General features: G+C 48.9%; 2 protein-coding genes, 1 non-coding gene and 1 pseudogene across 6 annotated transcripts in view; 2 read left to right on the plus strand and 2 right to left on the minus strand.

Annotated features, from left to right (window-relative positions):
* Positions 1 to 8852, plus strand: part of TFAP4 (transcription factor AP-4) — a 34102-nt gene extending 25250 nt beyond the window's left edge. For all 4 annotated transcript variants that reach the window (XM_036021010.1, XM_036021012.1, XM_036021011.1 and 1 more), the window contains 6 exons: positions 4254 to 4419; positions 4537 to 4635; positions 5054 to 5224; positions 5940 to 6080; positions 6673 to 6825; positions 7767 to 8852. In XM_036021010.1, the coding sequence (XP_035876903.1) occupies positions 4345 to 4419; positions 4537 to 4635; positions 5054 to 5224; positions 5940 to 6080; positions 6673 to 6825; positions 7767 to 7961 (834 nt within the window). In that variant the 5' untranslated portion in view covers positions 4254 to 4344 and the 3' untranslated portion in view covers positions 7962 to 8852. The remainder of the gene's footprint in view (positions 1 to 4253; positions 4420 to 4536; positions 4636 to 5053; positions 5225 to 5939; positions 6081 to 6672; positions 6826 to 7766) is intronic.
* Positions 8853 to 11292: 2440 nt separating this feature from the next.
* The window catches only part of SRL (sarcalumenin), a 51501-nt gene continuing 41657 nt past the window's right edge, over positions 11293 to 21136 (plus strand). Inside the window, exon 1 of the mRNA XM_036021013.1 lies at positions 11293 to 11472. The gene's annotated coding sequence lies outside the window, so the exon portion shown is untranslated. The remainder of the gene's footprint in view (positions 11473 to 21136) is intronic.
* LOC114514818 lies at positions 16420 to 16575 on the minus strand. Its single transcript, XR_003686123.1, has one exon. It is a non-coding gene; the product is annotated as a U1 spliceosomal RNA (small nuclear RNA).
* Positions 18345 to 20169, minus strand: LOC118499588 (annotated as a pseudogene).

Here is a 21136-nt window from a genome sequence, read left to right on the forward strand (position 1 = left end):
CCGGGGATCGGATCTGCAACCTAGGTATGTGCCCTGAGTGGAAATTGAACCCACAACCCTTTGGTTATGAGAACAGCACTCTAACCAACTGAACTACGCCATCTGCGGCTCTCCTCCTCCTCCTTTAAACTTCACCATGACCCTGTGAAGTAAGACTGTATTCTCCCATTTTACAGATGGGGAGACTGAGGCTTTGAGAGATGAAATGGCTAAGCCTGGGGTTCCACAGCTAGTAAGTGGCAGGGCTGGAGTTGGCACTTAATACCCACTGAGTGTAGGGCTCCCTCTGAGGCACTGGAGAAGCTGTGGGGAGAAGGTGTTTCTGATGTGGTATGTTCAGGTACTGAGGGCAGAGGTGGCGGGCTATTTGGAGTGGGGGTCTATGGATAGAAGCAGCGGGTATGGGCCAGGGCCCCGGACTGCCTTAGTACCTGCTGCAGAGAGAAGGATGAGCACCTTGGGCATCCTTGGTGAGGGTCATCTTCCTCCCTCTTGTACTTCGGAATATAGGAGGAATCCTGTGTGGTTCTCTAGCTGTGTGGCTGTTGAGTGGCAGGTGTGTGAGTGACTTTGGGACAGTGTGAGATGAGAGTTGTCAGTGGCTAATTTGATGCTAGAACTCGGCAGGGGTGTCTAAGGAGGTTGGGGGATACCCACTGCCCTTAGGTCGGGCACAAGGGACAGCCACAGGTCAGGATCTAGACCTGAAGAGCATGCTCCCAGCCCTGAGCCTCTGGTTGGGACGCTGGTATTGTTCCCAGGGGGCTGTCTGGAGGTGCTCGGGTAGCAGTCCCTGGCCAGCCCCACGAGACTGTTGGAGGACAGTCAGGAGGGTGAGAAGCAAGAGATACTTGGTGTCAGTGGACCTGGGCCACCTTTGTTGCTCACCTGAGGGATCTGAAGTTGATGTGGAAGGTGAGAGGGTGGCGGGCGTAGGACTTTTACAATGACTGTAAATCATGTTTACTTCTGCAAAACTCAGAAAAAAATGCAAGAATACTTTAAGGTATTTGCAGTATTAGCTGGAAATTCCAATTAGCTATCCTTCATAGGAGTCCAGTACTCCTGGTGAGTACTTCACCAGTTAGAACCCCTCCCTGGTTAGGCAGCATTCCACCAGTCAGAACCCCTGGTTAGCCACGAATCCAGCAGTCCAAACTCCTGCTTAGTTGCATCTATTAAAGAAACTGTCAGCTGGTACTTCCAGGGTTTGGTGAGAGTAGAAAGTCTTGGTGGGAGTAGAAAGTCTTGGTGGCAGCTTAGGTCCCCATAAGGAACCGTAGCTTTGGAGAGAAGCCTTTTCTGGGATTTAAGTATGCACCAGGTTAACTGCAGCTGGTTCCTGAGCCAGGAGGCTGGGCTTGTGAATTTGGTGTTGAAGAAGACAGAATGGAACATTTCACAGCTTCAGATGAGCAGGAGACAACATAGGTCCCAGCATACCAGCCCCCACCCCTACCCTCTGGAAACTTCGTCGGAGGCTTTCAGGCCTGCAGTCTTTGATCTCATTTTGTGGGCATCCTGGGAATGAGGGAGAGGCAGAGGATGTGCTCCCTGCAGCTGAGATTTCATGGGCAGATGAACGGGCTTGAGGGGCAAGGGTCAGGGATTTGGTGTGCTGCCTCTTGCAGCCACATATAGGGCTCTGATAAACATTGGGCTGTGTGTGGGCCCTCAGTAGAGGGTGCCATCAGCTGGTGGGAAGGAGAGTGTGAGCTGTGGCACCTGCAGGTGCCTGCTGCTCCCTGATCTGGCTTCCTGACCTTGGGCCTGTCACTTTCCTTTACAGGACCTTGGGTTCCTTATTGCAGTATAATGATGCAGCCACCTTGCTGGATTTTCATGAGTCAAACAGGGAAGCATGTAAAAGAGTTCTGTGATGGTAATAGGAATTAATGTGATGGCTGGGCATAGCCATGCTTGTCCATTCTACAGGGGTAACCATCACCTGTCTGTTGGGATGTGCTGCTTTGGAACAGTGCAGAGCTCACTCTGCTCTGTGGCGGGACCTCTCAGGGGTAAGAGAAGGGTCCTGGGATCCAGGTTCAAGTCCCAGCACTACCACTTGCTGAGCTATTCTTTCTAAGCCTCCGTGTCCTCATCATACATAGGAATCATAAGGCCATATAACTCAGAGGAAGATTGTGATAATACAATGAGAAAATTCCAGCAAAGCAGGTCCTTAGCACATTATAGTAAGAACTTTAAAAAGACTTCAAAAAAAAAAAAAACCCCAGAAACCAAAAAAACGTATTACTCTGTTGCTAGGCCCTCTGGGTTGGCCCTTTGTAAGGGCTAGCACTCAGGGTGGCCCAAGGGTGGGCATGGGCTCCTTTTTACTCCTTACTACTCTGGTCTGCTCTGGCCTTTGGGCATCACCAGGAGGCATCCAGGTACTAGGTGAGTGGGGTTCTCTCCCTATATCTCTCTTGATGAGGAGGGTGATGCTGCCAGACGGTCACTGATAGCTTGGCTTCCTGTGGACATCTCTCCCCATCTTGTCTTGTCCCAAAGACTACTGACTTTAATCCACCCACCATAGAGCTTCTGGAGGGACTGCTGGGCCCAGGAGGCTGGACTCCATTCTAATCCCCCCTTTCCTGAAGGGCTGGCACACCTCTTCATATCAGATCTCTGATCTGCGTCCTCTTCAGCCACCCAGTCACTTCCACTGTAGGGTCAGGGGAACTGGGAGAAGTGGTGGAGCCAAACACCTGGCTGTCTGACCTTAAAACTGTGCCCTTCCTTTCTATGAGCCCTAAGCCCCAGCTGTAAAGTGGGGCTCATGAGCTCCTTTATAGTTCTGATATTACGAGGCACTGCGAGGGACCTGTAGAGGGGGCCTGGGGAGGCCTGGCAGGGACCGGTAGAGGAGCAGTCTTGTCTCTGGATCCCCAGCAACAGCTGATGTAGATTCCACTCCTGGCCTGTCCCCAACTGACTACCCTTGGCTGGGAGAGGAGGCTGAGGTGCAGGAAGGGGCAAGGACAAGTGCAGTGTCCTGTAGGGAGCCGAGGTGGGACAGATACCATGGGCTGGGGGTCAGGAAAGGCCTCGGCTGTCCCTTGCTGTTGCAGATGTGTTCCCTTACTGGTTTTCATGCAGATTCCTTTCTCTCATGCAGATACCGTGGGCATGGGGGCTTGGCATAGCAGGGGAGTGGGACAAGGCCCTTTTTTAAGCTCAGGCTCCCCCATCTGTGGAAACAGCACTGCCCAGAGTCCTTTCTCCATTACCCCAGACACAAGGGTGTGAGCCAGGCCTGAACCAGTCACCCCAGGATGGGTGAGGGGGCTCAGGAAGAAGCCAGGGCTGTGGCTTTGGGTGGGGCTAGTGGCCTCTTATGGGAGCCCGGCATCTGGAAGCCATCAGGTCAGGGGCGGGGGGGTGTTGCAGGAGAGGGCTGGGAAGGGGGATATGCCTTTTTGAGGCCACAAAGAGGCCCACCCGTTGGGAGCAGTGGCTTTGGGCCCACAGGCCCTGTCGCCATCTCTGCCTCCCGCCAGTGCTTCTCAGCCCGCAGCTACCCCCTTCTACTGGCTGCCTTCTCTCTCACCCCTGAGGCTGCTGCTCCTGCAAGATGCAGTCATAATATGCAATAACATTGCCTGCTGCATGCTGGAAGCCTTGTTTCTCTGGCACAGGGTGGTCTGCCTCTTGGAGTAGGTGGGCATGGGAGAGAACTGTCCCTAGGGGTGGTTGTCTTGACATCCCCTCCCTGGAGCAAGTGGTATCTGTTTTGTCTTTGAAGTCTTAGCACAGGGTGGCTGGGGCTGCGCTGGGGGCACTATGGCTGGAGACATGGCTGTGGGGATGCAAAGGGAGTAGGGATTTTTTTTTAGGGCTCTAGACTGTGACTCTGAAGAAGGTAGTCCTTCAGGTGCATAGCAAGGAGCTCAGAGGAGCCCCAGGAGCAAGTATCTCCTATTGTCACCTGGGCCCCCCTGCATCAGAGTCACAGAGATTCTTGCTAGACCATGCAGGTTTTGGGCCCCACTCAGACCGGCTGGCCAGACACTGGGGCTGGGACCTGGGGTGTGCATGGTGACTTTGATACCCAGGCATCACAAAGCATCCTGCTCTATCATCCCCCTGATCTGCTGGGGTATAGGCATCAGACAGGTCTGGCATCTTTTGCAGGGGGAGAAGGTTAAACCTGGGTCCCTCTGGAGATGAACGGTAAAGATAGGGGCCCATTGGGGACAGGGCACGGAGGACACCTAGCCTGAGTGTGTCCCTGCCCTCCCTGGCAGTCTTGCCAACATTCCACTGACCCCTGAGACTCAGCGGGACCAGGAGCGGCGGATTCGGAGGGAGATCGCCAACAGCAACGAGCGGAGGCGCATGCAGAGCATCAATGCAGGCTTCCAATCCCTCAAGACCCTCATCCCCCACACAGATGGAGAGAAGCTCAGCAAGGTGGGTGAAGTCTGGGAGGGCTTCCTGGAGTAGGTGGTGGGCTCAAGCAGGGAGAAAGAAGTGAGCTTCAGTAAATGCTGCCAGCTGGGGCCCCTGACTTGTCCCTCTCGCCCTCAGGCAGCCATTCTCCAGCAGACGGCAGAGTACATCTTCTCCTTGGAGCAGGAGAAGACCAGGCTCCTGCAGCAGAACACACAGCTCAAGCGCTTCATCCAGGTAGCACCTGCAGAGGCCTCCCGTCACCTCAATACCTGTCCTTCTCCTGGCTTGCTCCTCCTGGCATGGGCATGTCTGGGTTCAAACACTGCCTGGGACTGTCATGAGGCCGCAGGTCTCACCTTCCCCACTGACACACCTACTTCAGGTACTTGTCTTCCTGCCCAAGCCTCAGTTAACCCATCCATAAAGTGCAGTTGAGCGACTCTGGAAAGAACTAGATGGTTTTTGGCAAGCAGGTCCATTCTGCCTCCGCTTTTGGCCCTTGGTCATTGTTGGCTTTGCAGAATGGGGCTCCCAGTGCCAGAGCGCCTGGGTTGACAGCTTTGGGGGCTGCGATGGAGCCCTCCAACCTCCCCATTGGTGGTGGTGGTACGAGGGTGTCAAGGCACACTCACCAACCCCTTGGGGTCCCCAGGAGCTGAGTGGCTCGTCCCCCAAGCGGCGACGGGCAGAGGACAAAGATGAGGGCATCGGCTCCCCAGACATCTGGGAGGATGAGAAGGCAGAAGACCTGCGGCGGGAGATGATTGAGCTACGGCAGCAGCTGGACAAGGAGCGCTCAGTGCGCATGATGCTGGAGGAGCAGGTGAGACAGGCAAACAGGTGGTTGTGGTGGGGGAATTCCAGTCCCTCTCTCTTCCTTTTCTCCTGTCCCTGCTTCCCTTGAGCAGTTACTTACAGAAGCATCTGCTTTCTGCCAGGTCTAGGAATGGGGGGGTCCGGTGGGAAGCAAATCAAACAGGTATCTTCTGCCCTTGGGTCACCATCTGTGTTGGGTAGAAGGTTTAGTCAGAGGATTTTACACTGTAGAAATGCAGCTGTGATAAGGGTCCTGCAGGAAGCATGGGCATTGGGAGGGGGATTTGGGCTGGTTCTGGAAGGGCTGCTCCATGGCTTCTCTGTCAGAGTGACTTGAGCTGACGTTGGGAAGTAGGCCAGGGGGTCAATTCTCAGAGTTAACCAGGCAGAGAGAGGAGGGTACTCTAAGAAAGAGGAAACCGCATGGGCGGAGGCCCTGGGGCTGGAGAGAGGGATGGAAGGACTGAGGGAGCATGGCATGAGGAAGGCCATGGTAGGAGAGGAGATGAGTCAGAGAGGGCTTGGCAGGCTATGGTAGGACTTTGGTCCCTACCCCAGGTCTTTCCCTGAGGGTGGCAGACTCCTGCTCAGGTTTGCAGCAGGAGAGAATGGCCTGCTTTTCAAAGGGTAGAACATGGGGAGGCTGACCTCAGCAGCCCTGAGGGCCCCACACTGAAGGAGTAGCCAGTGAGCTGCCTGTGAGCCTGCCTCTCCGTCCCCAGGTTCGCTCGCTGGAGGCTCACATGTACCCGGAAAAGCTCAAGGTGATCGCACAGCAGGTGCAGCTGCAGCAGCAGCAGGAGCAGGTGCGACTGCTGCACCAGGAGAAGCTGGAGCGGGAACAGCAGCACCTTCGGACCCAGGTGAGTGGGAGGCTCCTGGGAGGGGCTGTGTGGGCGAAGGCTGGAGCTCTCAGGCTTAGCATTGGTGCCTCAGGGCCTGCAGGGCAGACCCAGGGCCTAAAGAGTAATAATGAAGACATTCCTGGTTTCCAGGTATCTTACACATGTTACTACATGAATCCTTGTAGCAACCCTTCAAGGCTATTTTACTGATCAGGAAAGTGAAGCCCAGAAAGGCTAAATTACAACGCCCAAGATCCTCAGTGATTGGGGCAGGGATTTGAACCCTGGCTGTCTAAATCCAGAAGCTAAACTCCTGACCACCACTGCACTAGATGTCAGGGTGCTTGCTTGGCACTGAACAGTGAGGGGGCTATGGGTTCTTGGATGTCTGGAAGCCCTTCTCTAGGCTGTCTTTCCTTTGTTGCTTAAGATAAGGGCATAAGAGGCCCCAAACTGCCTGGCCTTCTGTGAGTGTTTGGCAGAGGCTGTCTCGAGGCAGTGGGCAGAGGGAGATGGTTTTGGAGGACATCCTATACCCCCTGTGACTGCCAGAAGGGAAGGGGAAGCTCTCTGAACCTTTGGAGAAAGACTGAGGACCTCTGTCTCACAGCTCCTGCCCCCTCCGGCCCCCACCCACCATCCCACGGTGATCGTGCCTGCGCCGCCACCCACTCCCCACCACATCAACGTCGTCACCATGGGCCCCTCCTCGGTCATCAACTCAGTGTCCACATCCCGGCAAAATCTGGACACCATTGTGCAGGTACCTGTGCTCAGGGAATGGGCCATCTGTGGGGGTTGTCCTCTGGGAGCAGACCCTTTGGGGGAGATTAGAAAGCAGGGATTGAAGGGAAGTGAGATACGGCTTGAGTGTGGGGGGAGCTGGGTGTGTATGTCTCTGTTTCCATCCCGAGTCTTTCTCTCTGTTTGCAGGGGTTTTGGGGGCAGCTCTGTGGGGACGATGAGGGGTAGAGACGGGGGACGGGATGGTCTGTGAGGAACCTTGTTCCTTCTCTCTATGTGGGGTTGGTTAAGAGGGTCCTTTGCTTCCGGAGCTCCCAGCTTCCAAGTTCCTATATCCAGCTCTTGGTTTGTCCCAGAATTTCCTCTCACCTTCATCTCCTAGGACCAGGGATGGGGATGGAGGTGGCAGTGACTGGGAGGGTGACAGTTAAGCCTCCTACAGAGGAAGAAGAAAGTAGATGATAGCTCTGTAGGTCAGGCCTGAAGTCACTGCTGTACCCACCACCCACTGCTGTACTCATCCTGGGGCAGAGACCCCTGGGGAGCTGAGGACATCACAAAGAAAGATAAGAAACAAACCAAAAAAGGTCCATCAACCCCTGGACCTTTAGTTGCACATCATTCCAGCAAATGAATAATAAAATTAATTACAAAAATCTTTTATTAGTAAACAGACCAACTTTAAAGTATATAAATAAACTAAATGCTGGTGACTTCCAAGCAGTCCTGCCCTGTTGTCTCCAAGGGGGTTTTTAGCTAAGGAAAGGATTTTGCTACCTTCGACTTTACAGGCCCCCTGCTGCTGGGCCTACTTCTGAAACTTTCTGGAGAGAGAGAGAGAGAGAGTGAGTGAGTGTGTGAGTGTGTATGTGTGTGAGTGTGTGTATGTGTGTGTGTGTGTGTGTGGATGGTGGCTGTCTGCATGCCTGCAGCCATCCTCACCACAGTCTGTCCTCCCAGGCAATCCAGCACATCGAGGGCACCCAAGAAAGGCAGGAGCAGGAAGAGGAGCAGCGGCGAGCCGTAATTGTGAAGCCAGTCCGAAGCTGCCCTGAGGCCCAGGCCTCTGACACTGCCTCTGATTCAGAGGCCTCGGACAGCGACGCCATGGACCAGAGCCGAGAGGAGCTGGCTGGGACTGGGGGGCTTCCCTGACCACCCCCCCAGCCCTCCTCTCCCTTCTGGGGGCTTGAGGGGGCCGGGGCAGCAACAGGGAGTACATGCGGGCCAGCGAGTGAGGAATTTTTACAAAATTACAACGTCATTTGGGTCTCTTTTATGACCTCTTTTTCAATACTGTAAATCGACCTTTGAGCAAAGGCCACCCAACCTGAGGTCCTGGGGGCTGGGGCGGTGGAAGTGAGTGTGTGGGAGCACCTGGACACCTGGGGCTGGGCCTCACAGGGAGGCTGGGGGAGCTGACACTTGAGGTGCCTGGCCTCTCTCTGCCAAAACATTTTTTTTTCATTTAAACGTGTTTTTAAGAACAGGGAAAGTTGAATAAAACCCCAGTGGATTTCTGCCCTCCCTAGAGCTTGCCCTAGGACTGTCAGTTTTTAATTCGCCCTTCCCTCCACTTTTTGGTTTTCCTCTTTCTCTAAGCACTTACATGGGTTGGGGGGCTGGCTGGGTCAGGACTCTGGGGTTCCAGGGTGGAAGTTGCTTCTTCACTGGGGTTTGCTGCTGCCCTTTTGCCCTGCCTTCCCTTCCCTGCTCCACCTCAGCACTAGGGTTTGCCACTCTCCACCACCAGCTGACCCCCACCTCTCCCTCCAGGTTTCCTATCTCCGACCCTCAAAAATGTCTGTCTTTCTCTTTTTGTTTTGTTTGTTTTTTTTTTTTTTTTTTTTTTTTTTTTTTTTTTTTGGTTTTTGGTTTTTGTTTGTTTGTTTTTGGAATTTTTTGTTTTTTGTTTTTTAACAATTTTGAGGTCTTTGTGTTCAAGGAGAGCTATTATATTTTGTTAAAGAAAGTGGGGGGGCGGGGAATCAAGAGGCCACCATGCCTTTATAAAGAAACAAAATAAAGTTTGTACTTTGTTTTTTAGGTTGTGTCTCCTGGGTGCATGCTGTCCTGCGTTGCTGGGGAGGGCTTCCTGCACTACAGAGAGTGTGGGGTGTTCTTTGGGCCCACCAGAGGGGACTGGATGTGGGTCAGCTCATGATGACTTCCTCAATTTGCGTGGTATTGCAATGAGAATTCGAGGTCTTCAGATACCCTGGGATTACTCTGGGTATTCTACAAAGGTGGGAGATGGTGTTGAGAGGTGGGTAGGAAGAGTGGCTCCCAAGTCCTTGGTTGGGAGGCAAGGCGAGAATGAACAACCAGGTCATAGGTTTCTATCTCTTAAAGAAAGGACACAGGATGTTCAGGGCTCCTGGGTGATCTCTAGGCTTTGCCACTTTTTTAACTTTTGTGACCTCCCTGAATCTCAGTCTCCTCATCTGTAGAAGAGAAGGGAGCACTCCCTCATGGTGTGGTATTTAACTCAGACGTTGGTCCTGGCTGGGTAGCTCTGTTGGTTAGACTGTCATCCTGATAGGCCAAGGGTGTGGGTTTGATCTTAGGTCAGGACACATACAAGAAGCAACCAATGACTGTATATGCAAGTAGAACAAAAAATTAATGTTTCTCCAAAATCAAATTTTAAAAAAATTTATAAAGAAAGAACACAGGTCATGGAGTTGTTCTGCAGTGGTCAGTTGGGAAAACCACTTACATTTGAGCCTCAGTTTCCTTTTTTGAAACTTGAGAACAGCCTTGGTTGGGTTAGCTCAGTTGGTTAGAGCATTGTCCCATATGCCAAAATGTTACAGGCTCATTTCCAGGTCAGGGCACATACCTAGGTTGCAGGTTCCATCCCTGGTGAGGGTGCATATGGGAGGCATCTGATTATGTTTCTCACACTGATGTTTCTCCACTTCCACTCCAAAATCAATAAAGATATCCTTGAGTGAGGATTAAAAAAAAGTTGGGAATTAAACAAATTGGAGACAATAATTGCACAAGGGCAACGCATCTTATGGGGGAGGGAGGGGTCCTTTTAAGCAGATGCATGGGGACTGAGGCTGGAGTGGAATTACCAGTTCACTTCTCAGCCTACAAAGAATGCCTTCAGATATGAACTTGGTGAGTAGAAAGACAGACAGGAGCCTGCATTTAAAAAAATTTTATGTATATTTTAAAAGTGAAGTTCCCAAAAAGTCAACCATTTTAAAGGGAATGATTCAGTGGCATTTTGTCCATTCACAGGGTTGTGCAACTATCATCTCTATCCAGTTGTAAAACATTTTCATCACTCCAAACTAAGCCACTTAATTCATTAACCACTCTCCCCATTTCTTTCCTCTCAGCCCTGGCAACCACCAATCTGCTTTCTGTTTTTTTAGTATTTGTAAAAATTAAAACTAATTTACATTAGGTAAATTCATATCTTTTAGTTTTTGGTTGTGTGAGTTGTGAGTTTTGACAAATACATACAGTTGTACAACCACCACCACAATCCCCAAATTCCCTCATCCCCAGTGTCCCCACCATGTCCCTTTGTGGGCCACCCAGCTCCTGGTAACCATTGATCTATTTCTACAGGTTTGCCCTTTCCAAAATGTAGGTGGAATCACAATATTTGGCTTTAAAAAAATAAGACATTTATTTCTGAGTGATGAAATTATGAGTAATTTTTTAAAAGGATTTTTATATTTAGAGAGAAGGGAAGGGAGGGAGAAAGAGGGAGAGAAACATCAATGTGTGACTACCTCTCGCTCGCCTCCAACCAGAGTCCTGGCCTGCCACAACCCAGTGCCCCAACTGGGAATCAAACCGGTGACTGTTGGGTTCACAGGCCAGCACTCAATCCACTGAGCCACACCAGCTAGGGTAGTTATGAGTAATTTTATTTTTTTCTCTTTTTAATATTTGGCTTTTTGAATCTGGTTTCTCTTAGCATTGAAACTAATTTTCTCTTTTTGGGTATATCTAGCTAATTTAGGTGTTGAATACGACTCTGAGGGGAGGGGGGATGTGGGCGGGGACACCCCTTCCAAAGTCCAGTCCAGCAACCCCTTTTGGCAAGGCGTGAGGTGAGCCCCAGGAGCTTAGGCGGTTTCCAAGAGGATCAACGGAGAGTGCCGCGGTTCCAGTACAGCTAGTCCAGGGTGGAAGCCCCACCTTCTTCCGGTGGCTGCTGGACTCCTCAGTTCCTATAGGCCAGAGGCGGAGCTTGGAGTGGAGCCAAGGAAATTCCCCACTCCCCAGACCAGCAGTGGCGCACCCCGATTCTGTAGGCGGTCTCACCAACAGCAGCGGAAGTCAGGGGGCACCGCCCCTGGCCCCGCCTTTTCCCGGACATACTTCGCTCCACCCCCACCCCGGGCGCGCATGCTCTCTGGCACCCCAGGCAGTTAGGCACGCCCTCTTCAGGCTTTGCTCCAGCTCCGCATCTTGCTCCAGGCGGCGCGCGCGCACGCGCGCCCTGCGATCAGACGCAGCAAACGTGACGCTTCCGCGTGTCTTCCGCGCGGAGGCGCTCGTCTTCTTCCTTCTGGAGCTGCCGGCGCGTGTGGAAGACGCGTTGTGTGGCACCGCGTGGTGGACCTCGCGCTGTTGGGCGGAAGTCCGGGATGTCCCACACGTGACCTACGACAGTGTAGAGGCTGCGATATAAAAGGTGACATTAATTTTAATAACGCGAATACTTTTAACCCACAGTATCTGAAATATTGTCGTTTCAGTACAAATTAGGAATGTAAAATACAACACACGAAATACTTCTTGTCGAGTCTTGGAAATGGGTGCGGGGTCAAGGAGCCTGGTCCCGTCCACGGCCACGCTTCGTGTGTGCAGTCTAGCTCTGGGAGCACACGTGAGCCAGACCTGGTGGTTAGAAAGTGCACAGTATGTTGCAGTATGCAGAAGGTGGCCTGGGAGGAGGAAGAATTGAGGAAGATGTGGGAATGTTACCACACTCAAGGGGTTGGCTGCTTGGGGTGCTCCAGGCAAAACAAAAACAAAAACGAAAGTAAAGTAGTTTTATTTACTTGTGGCAAGTAAAGGAGGTGGGGGATTCATAGTCAAAGCTCTGCCTTTTCCAAGGGAGATTTAGCCATGGCTTGTACACTCTATTTGGTCAGTTACATGTTGATTTCTTCTTTATAGTTGGCTACTTTCATTCCATGATTTTTTGTCACCTCATCCAGTTTACAACTGCAGCCACAAAATACTGTGTTGTATTTTTAACATTTAGTCAGAAATAACATTTAGCCCTGGCTGGCGTAGCTCAGTGGATTGAGCGCGGGCTGTGAACCAAAGTGTCGCAGGTTCGATTCCCAGCCAGGGTACATGCCTGGGTTGCAGGCCATAACCCCAGAAACCGCACATTGATGTTTCTCTCTCTCTATTTCCCCTTCTTCCCTCTCTAAAAATAAAAAAAAAAGAAAGGAAAAAAGAAATAACATTTAGACCTGTCCAAACCTTGAGACCCATGTCCTAACAGGAATGGGATCATAGAGGGCTTCCAAGTCATACTAAGAAGCTTGGACTTTATTTTTTGTGAAAGGGAGTGGGTCTAGGGAAGAGATGATTAACCCAACATTTAACAAGACCTGTTTTGAGAACATTTTTGAGAAATACTTATTGTATAAAGTACACTCAGAAGAAGGAGTTAGCTTGTGTTCTGTGAATTTTCACAAATAATACACAACCATGTAGCCAGCACCCCACTAACCCCTGAAGAGGTTTGTCTTTGAAAACTTTTTTTAAAAGATTTCACTTACCATTTTTAGAGAGAGGGGAAGGGAGTGAGACAGAAAGAGAGGGTGAGAAGCATCAATGTGTGGTTGCCTCTGACATGCCCCCTGCAGGGAACGTGGCGGACAACCCATGCATGCACCCTGACTGGGAATCCAACTGGTGACCTTTTGGTTTGCAGGCTGGTGCTCAATCCACTGAGCCACACCAGCCAGGGCTCTATTTTAGATGTTTATACAAATCATATGGTATGTAGTTGACTCTTGAACAACATGGGGAAATTAGTGGCCCTGACCCTCCTCCACACAGTTAAAATCTGTGTACAACTTCTGACTCCCCCAAAACTTAATTACAGTCATTGCTTGGTGTCCATGGGGAATTGATTTCAGAATATCCCCCCCTTCTGTGGATACCAAAATCTGAGGATACTCAAGGCACTTACATAAAGTGGTGTAGGATGGTGCATACAGATGGCCTGCTGTATCTGTTGATTTCTAACACTGGGTTGAATACTGTTTTTTGATCTGCGGTTGGTTGAATCCAAAGATACAAATCCCACGGATATGGAGGGCTGACAGTATATTCATTGAAAAAAGTCCTCATGTTATTGGACCTGCGCAGTTCAAACCTACATTGTTTAAGGGTCAATTCCATATACTCTTTGTCTGGCTTATTTTGCCTAATATAATGTCTCTGAGATTCATTTTTTTGTAAGATTTTATTTATTTATTTTTAGAGAGAGGGGAAGGGAGGGACAAAGAGAGGGAGAGAAACATTGATAGGTTGCCTCTTGCACACCCTCAACAGGGGACTTGGCCTGCAACCCAGGAATGTGCCCTGGCTGGGAATTGAACGGGCGACCCTTTGGTTCGCAGGCTGGTGCTCAATCCACTGAGCCACATGAGTCAGGGCCATTTATGTTTTTTGTGTATATCAGTAGTTTCTTTATTTTTATTGCTGAGTGTATTCCATTGTATGAATATGCCACAATTTGTTTAGCCATTCACCTAGTAATGGATATTAGGTTGTATCTAACTTATGGCTACTGTGAATATATTTTAGTGGACACTATCCACCAAATCAGTTGTGGTAGTTTCCTCCCTGCCACCAAAATGAGATGGTAACGTGGCAGTGGAGGATAAGATACATCCTAAACATGTGCCATTGACTGTCTTTGGTTGTTCGTTCTTTGGGAAGGGGCTGGGCATTCTTGATACCTGATGGCCTCCCTGTCATATTTCAAGGGTCTATGTTAGGGATAAAACTCATGGGAAATGTCTGTCTTCTCCCATGTTTTTTTTTTAAAAGAATTTATTAATTTTTAGAGAGAGGGGAAGGGAGGGAGAAAGAGAGAAATATTGATGTGAGAGAGAAACATTGATTGGTTGCCTCCTGTATGTGCCTTGACTAGGGACCCAACCTGAAACACAGGCATGTGCCTTGACCAGGAATTGAATCGGCAACCTTTTGCTTTACGGGACGATGCCCAACCAGTTGTGCCACACTGGCCAGGGCTGTCTTCTCCCATGTTCTCAAGAGTGGTTACATTATACTGTGTCCTCTTTAAGAGCCTCAGGCCCTGGCTGGTGTGGCTCAGTGGACTGAGGACCAGACTGCGAACCAAAGGGTTGCTGGTTTGATTCCCAGTCAGGACACATGCCTAGGTTGCAGGCCAGGTCCCCAGTAGGGGGCACTTGAGAAGCAACCACACATTGATGTTTCTCTTCCTCTCTTCCCCTTGCTAAAACAAAACAAAACAAAACAAAACAAACAAAAAAACCCAGAGCATTAGAAGAAATTCCTGAGTCTCAGTACCAGAACTTATTATTTCACTTTTCCCAAGCAGTTGGCTTGTTCTTATTTTAAGGACAGTGTGAATTGGCAGGTGATCAAGTTACACACATGTGAGGGACTTAAGTATGTAGTGCTGTTTGCTTTTGTATCAGCCTTTTGTGAATGACTCCGTTTTGTGTGCTTGGCTTTTGTGTAGTTTTCTTCTATTTTTGCTTCCAGTTCTTGCTTTCTTGCTGTATTTTATGAGTACCTAAAAGTCACCTATATGCTTTTGTGGCATCGGGAGTAGGTTACAATAAACTCCTACTTAGGCTGATGTAGGTCAGTTGGTCAGAGTGTTGTCCTGTACACCAAAAGGTCACAGGTTTGATTCCTGGTCAGGGCACATGCCTAGGTTGTGGGTTTGATCCCCAGTTGGGGCATGTATGAGAAGCAGCTAATTGATGTGTGTGTGTGTGTGTGTGTGTCTCTCTCTCTCTCTCCCCCCTCTCTCTACACCCCTGCCACCCTCCTCCATCTCTAGAAATCAACAAATGTGTCCTTGGGTGAGAATTTAAATTAATTAATTAAAATGAGAGAGTTTTCAAAAAATATAAATAAATGTTCCTTGTATCATGATGTAGGGCATCTTTGGCAGCAGACTAGTCACCCCAGCTCTGAGATGTTTGAAGGGCCATTTGGTGAAATGGGCCTTCTTGTGACCTTGGCCTGCTTTAGTGGTTGATTAACTGACTCAGACCAGTATGTAAAGCACATGCAGATTCTCCAGTTGCCTCTTGGAGCTGGCTGGCCATGCATTCCTTAGCCTCATATTTTTGTTGGCTCTGGCTCCACCCTGTCCCACCCAAGTCTGTCCCACTGTCCCTTCTTTATCTAGCTGCTTTCCTGTGCTTTCCTGTATGCTATTGTCCCTGTGGTATTTGTCTTTTTCACTCTGTTCAGTTTTGTGTGCCCTCCTGTGCCCTACAAGTCCTGGACTGGGGTGGGGTTAGCGCCATCCTCTCTCCTGGTCCCCTCTCTTCTCCTGCCCTGCTGAGTTGCAGGTTTCTTCTGTTGATTGACAAGAGCATGTGCTGACCTAGAGCAGGGGGTAGGACTAGGGGCTGCAGGGCAGGCCCAGCCCTAAATCTCAGCTGCAGAAAGGAATGAGCTCCCACACCCTCTGTCGCCTCCACACCCCTAGTGTTGGAAAGGAGCTAAGAGTTACAGCTGCAGAGTTTCTTCACTTAGGGGGCCCAAGTCACAGGGACCATCCTTCTGTGCAGCGTGTCTTGGTGGACATCCTCAGAATTAAATTAGAAAGGAAACAGGAAAGTGCTTTGAGAAGGCTGCGGGTACTACACATGTACCAGAGATTAGTTTGTTGATACTTGTTTCTCTCACATTGCCTCTTGCCTTGTGAGAGATACAGAGGATACTCTGAAAATTCTGGTTGCAAAGAGAATTGATGAAAATCTCTTGTTTCCTTGTATGTAGGTGAAAATGTCAGTCTGCCTGGCCAGGCCTTGGGGGTTGAAGGCTGCTTATCTGAGATCAAGGGTGAGATAGTCTGCATTCCCTACGGGATCTTCAAGGAGTGTGTCTCTGGCTGTGGGTGGAAAGCTGAGGTGGCAGGTGGGGAGGAGATCTAGAGCACTGTGGCTTATTCTAGACTTCATATAATATCCAAAACAGTGGAGTTGCTGCTCTCTGGTAGTGAATTCCTTGTCACTGAAGATATTCAAGCAGAGGCTGGGTATGTATCTGTCAGAGTTATCGTGGAGGAGATTCCTGCTGTGGTTGGGAATTTGGGTCCTTCACAGGTAGGTGACCTATAATTACTTAGATAAATGAGAAAATACTCCCTATGAGGGTTACTTGCTATACTGCATTGGTGTTGAGTGTGAAGCAGATCCAGACAGTGGCCTGCATTGTCACAGTTCCACTTGGTTTCCCCAGCTCCGAAGGAGCTGTTTCAGGTATGGGTTAATTTAGCAAGTCAGTTGCCAAAAGAGGGATCAGAATATAGAAAATATCAGAGGGTAAGGACCCTTAGGCTGAGGACTCTGGCAGCTTCTGTTTGTTTGTTTGTTTGTTTGTGAATTTAGTCCCCTACTACCACAAACTATGTGGTTGAGTTTCCCACATTTGGGGAAGTCCCAGGGGGCGGCATATCTGGAGTGTAATCGATAAGCCTCACCCTGGGAAAACCACCTTCATGATCATGGTATCTCCCCTGCCAGGTAAGTATGGCAGCTTCTCTGTTCATAACTGGGCTAGGAGAAGAGGAGGTCTTTGCCCTGGGAAGGTGGCATAGTGGTGGTGTGATGTGGGATGAAACCAGTGGGGAGATTTAATAGGCTAAGTGAGGTCTGTTTAAGAATTTGTGACTTCCGGTCAATTTGGCAGCATAGGTAAACATGGCTCGTCTCCTCTCACAACCACATCAAAATTACAACTAAAATATAGCACAACTGTCACTCAGAACCATCAGAAATCAAGTTAAATGGAAGTCTGACAACTACAGAATTAAAGAAATCACATTCATCCAGACTGGTAGGAGGGGTACAGTTGTGGAACAGGCTGGTCCCATATCCACGTATGGTGGATAAAAATTTGGGAGGCATATCTTGGGAGTGAGGAGTCCCAGCCCCACACGAAGCCCCCCAGCCCAGGGTTCCATTGCCAGGAAGATAAGCCCCCGTAATTTCTGGCTGCAAAAACCAGTGGGGATTGAGTTGGTGGAAGAAACTTTTGGAGTCCCAAGCAGTTACTCTTAAAGAACCCACACACAGACTTACTCAGACTCACTACCTCTGATCAGCACTAGGGTAACAGTTTGAATGGCACCAGTGGCTACAGGGAGAAAGTGCAGTGTCTAGCCCTGGCTGGTGTGGGCCAAACATATATATGGCATGAATTTTCTGTGTGTGTGTGTGTGTGTGTGTGTGTGTATAACATAAAAGTTGCCATCTTAACCATTTTTAATGTACAATTCAGCAGCATTAGGTATATTCACAGTGTTGTGCAACCATCACACTTACTTCAGAACTTCGTTCTAAGTAGAAATTCCATACCCATTAAACAATAACTCCTGTCCCTCTTTCCCCCCAGCCCCCTGAAAACCACTATTCTACTTTCTGGCTCTATGAATTTGTCAAGTTCTAGGTACCTCATATGAATCGACTCCTACAATATTTGTATATTATAGCCTGAATTGTGTCTCCCTTCAAATTCATGTGTTGAAGTTCTAGCCTCCAGTACCTCAGAATGTGACTCTGTTTGGAGATAGGGTCCTCACAGAGGTGACTGAGGTGAAATGAGGTCATAGAGATGGGTCCTAACCTGATATTACTGGTGTCCAATAAGAAAAGGAGGTTAGGACACATAATGCAGACTGAGGGATGAACATGTCAGGACACAGTGAGAAGGTGGCCTTTTGCAAGCAAGGAGAGCAGCCTCAGAAAAAAACAAACCTACCCACACCTTGATCTTGGACTTCCAGCCCTCAGAACTGTGACAAAATAAATTTCTGTTGTTTAAACCCTCCAATGTGTGGTATTTTGTTATGGCATCTTGAGCTGGCTGATACTTTAGTCTTTTTTGTAACTAGCTTTTTTTCAGTTAGGGTAGCATTTTCAATATTCATCCATGTTGTAGCATGTATTAGAATTTTTTTTTTAAGTGGCTGAATGGGTAGACCACATTCAGTTTATCCATTCATTTGCTGATGGACACTTGGGTTGTTTCCACCTTTTAGGTATTGTGAGTAATGCTGCATTGACCATGGGTATACAAGGATCTGTTTGAGCCCAAACAAAGTATCTTTATTTAGTTATTTTAGGAATCTGGTTTTTTTCCCATTGGAGAACCAGTGTAATAAACTTAGGCTTATTGAAGATGAAATCAGTAACTAAGACTCTGCAGGCCCCACCCCCAGACAGCACCAATAGCTGTGCTTACCCTGACCCCAGTTCCTCCTGCCCCAAAAAGGACAACCGTGTGAAGAACCCGGGGTCAGTTCAGGCTACTTTCCACAATTGCAGCCCCCTTCATCCACCCTCAATTGACACACACCCTCTGGATCAGCAGGCTGGGTTTAGGCCTAAGGTGGGAACAGTAAGTTTCTCAGGGTGGCAGGGAATCACAGGTACAACTCAACCTGCTCAAAATCCCAAGTTAGCAAAGGAAGACAAGAGGAAAACTGGCTTGCCCACCCACAGTCCTTCCCCCAGCCACCCCAGACAATATTGTCACATTCTTGATAAGTAACACTGTGATTCTGAGGTGCCAGTGGGGCTCCCTGTGGCTTCAACACCCCAGAGAAGATTACTGCAAAAGGCTCAGAGCCCAAGAGAGGGGGAAGACATTTGCCCCACCACCTGCTCTCTGTTAGCTAGCTGAGCTGCTGCCCTCAGCTTGTGCCTGGGGTGCATGTGAGTCCTCTTCCCTCTGGAATATCCATACTGGGAACCAGTCCTTCTGTCACAGAGAAATCAGTTCCAAGAGGCTCTTTTTTCCCCAGCCTGTGAGGAAGGAAGGCTACACTAGCTTCTTGGCTTCAAAGAAGCTCTTGAAATGTCACATCTGCCAGACACTGATGGCTAGGAGGATGAGGGTTTGCAGAATTGACCACCATAGCACCTGCTGGTTGATGCTTTCACTAGTCTGCTGAAAGCACTCCTCTCGCTACCGCTGGTAGTTCTAGATCTGCTGCACTTGCTCCACCATTTGACATACTTGTAGCTGCAACTCACTCAGCTTGTTTTTGGCAGCAATTTCTGCACAGTCATTGGTGCGTTCACCCACCTGAATGTTTAGATGAACTCTCAACACGCCTCCAGTAAGAAGGGAGAACTTGGTGGAATTAAAGATAGATCTGATGGTGGCCAGGGGTGTAGGTCGTGAAAGTGAACCTGCCTTCAGAGCCATACTGACAGGCCAGAGTGACCTTGTCTTCTCAGTCCTTCACCTCCATGAACATGCCAAGCCTGGGGGTGGCTGGCTGGTATTTCTGCTGCTTGTCATACAACTGCATGTGGTACTTTCTTATAACCATCGTCTTGTCTGGAATCTCCTCTTTAAAGCACTTCTTCTCTGTCTCCCTGATGTGGAAGTACAGCATGCCACCATGGGTCACTGGACCTCACAGGGAATCAAACAAGGTATCTTTAAAGCAAATGCAGTTAACCCTTTAAACAGTACTAGGCTCACCCTTTCCCTTCCTGCCTGGGTTGGGGTTCTGTGGTTTTCTCTGACGCTTCAGCCTGTGCCCATTCTCTGTCCCCGTGCCTCCCACACAGCTCTCCGCATCTTTCTCTGACATGCTGGTTCTTCTCCTCCCCTGATGGTGTTTGCTTGGACTTATGCGAAAAGTCATGGGTTTGTGAGTCAGACAATCCAGGTTCCAATGCAGCAACTCCATTCCTTGTCGGTGATGTTAAACAGGTCACTTCAGCTCTCTGAACGTCAGTCGTCTTCTTATGAAATGGTAATGTGTGCCCACCTCTTGTCACATGTGAAGTACAGAGTGGACACATCATCTAATTCCTATCCTCTCCACGACGAGGTGCTACCTTCTCCTCTCACGTTGGCCCCTCTGCCCAGCCATGAACATGAATTAGAAGATTCAGTATTGGTGTGTTAGTCAGGATTCTCCTGAGAAGCAGAACCAATAAGATGTGTATTTATAGAGAGAGACTGTGGGGCCTGGAAAGTCTGAAATCCACAGGGGAAGTTGACAGACTGGAAATTTCAGCAAGAGTCGATGTGACAGTTGGAAGGCAATCTGAGGCAGTTCTTTTCTCCTCATGGAAGCTCAGTGTTTTCAACTGGTTGGATGAAACCCACCCAGTTGGGTGGGTTTCACCCAGCTGGGTGACAGATCACCCAGTCTAGTGGAGGGTGATCTGTTTTACTTAAAGTCAACTGTTTTAAATGCTAATCACATCCAAAAATGCCTTCACAGCAACATCCAGACTATGTTTGGCCAAACAGTGGGACACCACAGCCTAGTCAAGCTGCCAGAAAATTAACCATTGCAATTGGTGACTTGTCAGTTCTCTTCAAGTTGATCTGTAGTTCCATTGTAATTCTAGTTAAAATCCAAGGAGGCTTTAAAAAAAACGATTGGCAGGCTGATTCCAAAGTTCATATGGTAGGGCAAAGTAATTAGAATAGTCAAAACAACTTTGAAAAAGATCAAAGTTGAAGGGTTCACACTAGCTGATTCCAAGACTTACTGAGAACTCATGGTGATGAAGACAGGACAGTATCACTGAAAGGACAGACACACAGATCAATGGAACAGAATGTGATCTAGAAATGGATTCATACACATCAGTCAATTGATTTTCAAAAAAGTTCAAAGGCAATTCAGTGGAGAAAGGATAGTCTTTTCAACAAATGTTGCTGAAACAATTGGGTATCCATATGCAAACATCTCAATTTGTTCCATATTTTGCAACATATTTTAAAAAATAGCACAAAATGGATCATACATCTAAATGTAAACCTACAACTATTACACTTTTAATTTTTTTTTTATTTATTTAGATAGAGGGAAAGGGAGGGAGAAAGAGGGAGAGAAACATCAATGTGTGGTTGCCTCTCACATGGCCCCCACTGGGGACCTGGCCTGCAACCTAGGCATATGCTCTGACTGGGAATCAAACCAGCAACTCTTTGGTTCACAGCCCGAGATCAATCCACTGAGCTACACCAGCCAGAGCTTCAACTATTACACTTTTAGAAGAAAGCAGGGAGAAATCTTGTGACCTTGGGCTAGGAAAAGAATTCTTAGATATGACATT

This window comes from Phyllostomus discolor, chromosome 3 (genome assembly GCF_004126475.2).
Source record: "Phyllostomus discolor isolate MPI-MPIP mPhyDis1 chromosome 3, mPhyDis1.pri.v3, whole genome shotgun sequence".
Lineage (NCBI taxonomy): Eukaryota > Metazoa > Chordata > Mammalia > Chiroptera > Phyllostomidae > Phyllostomus > Phyllostomus discolor.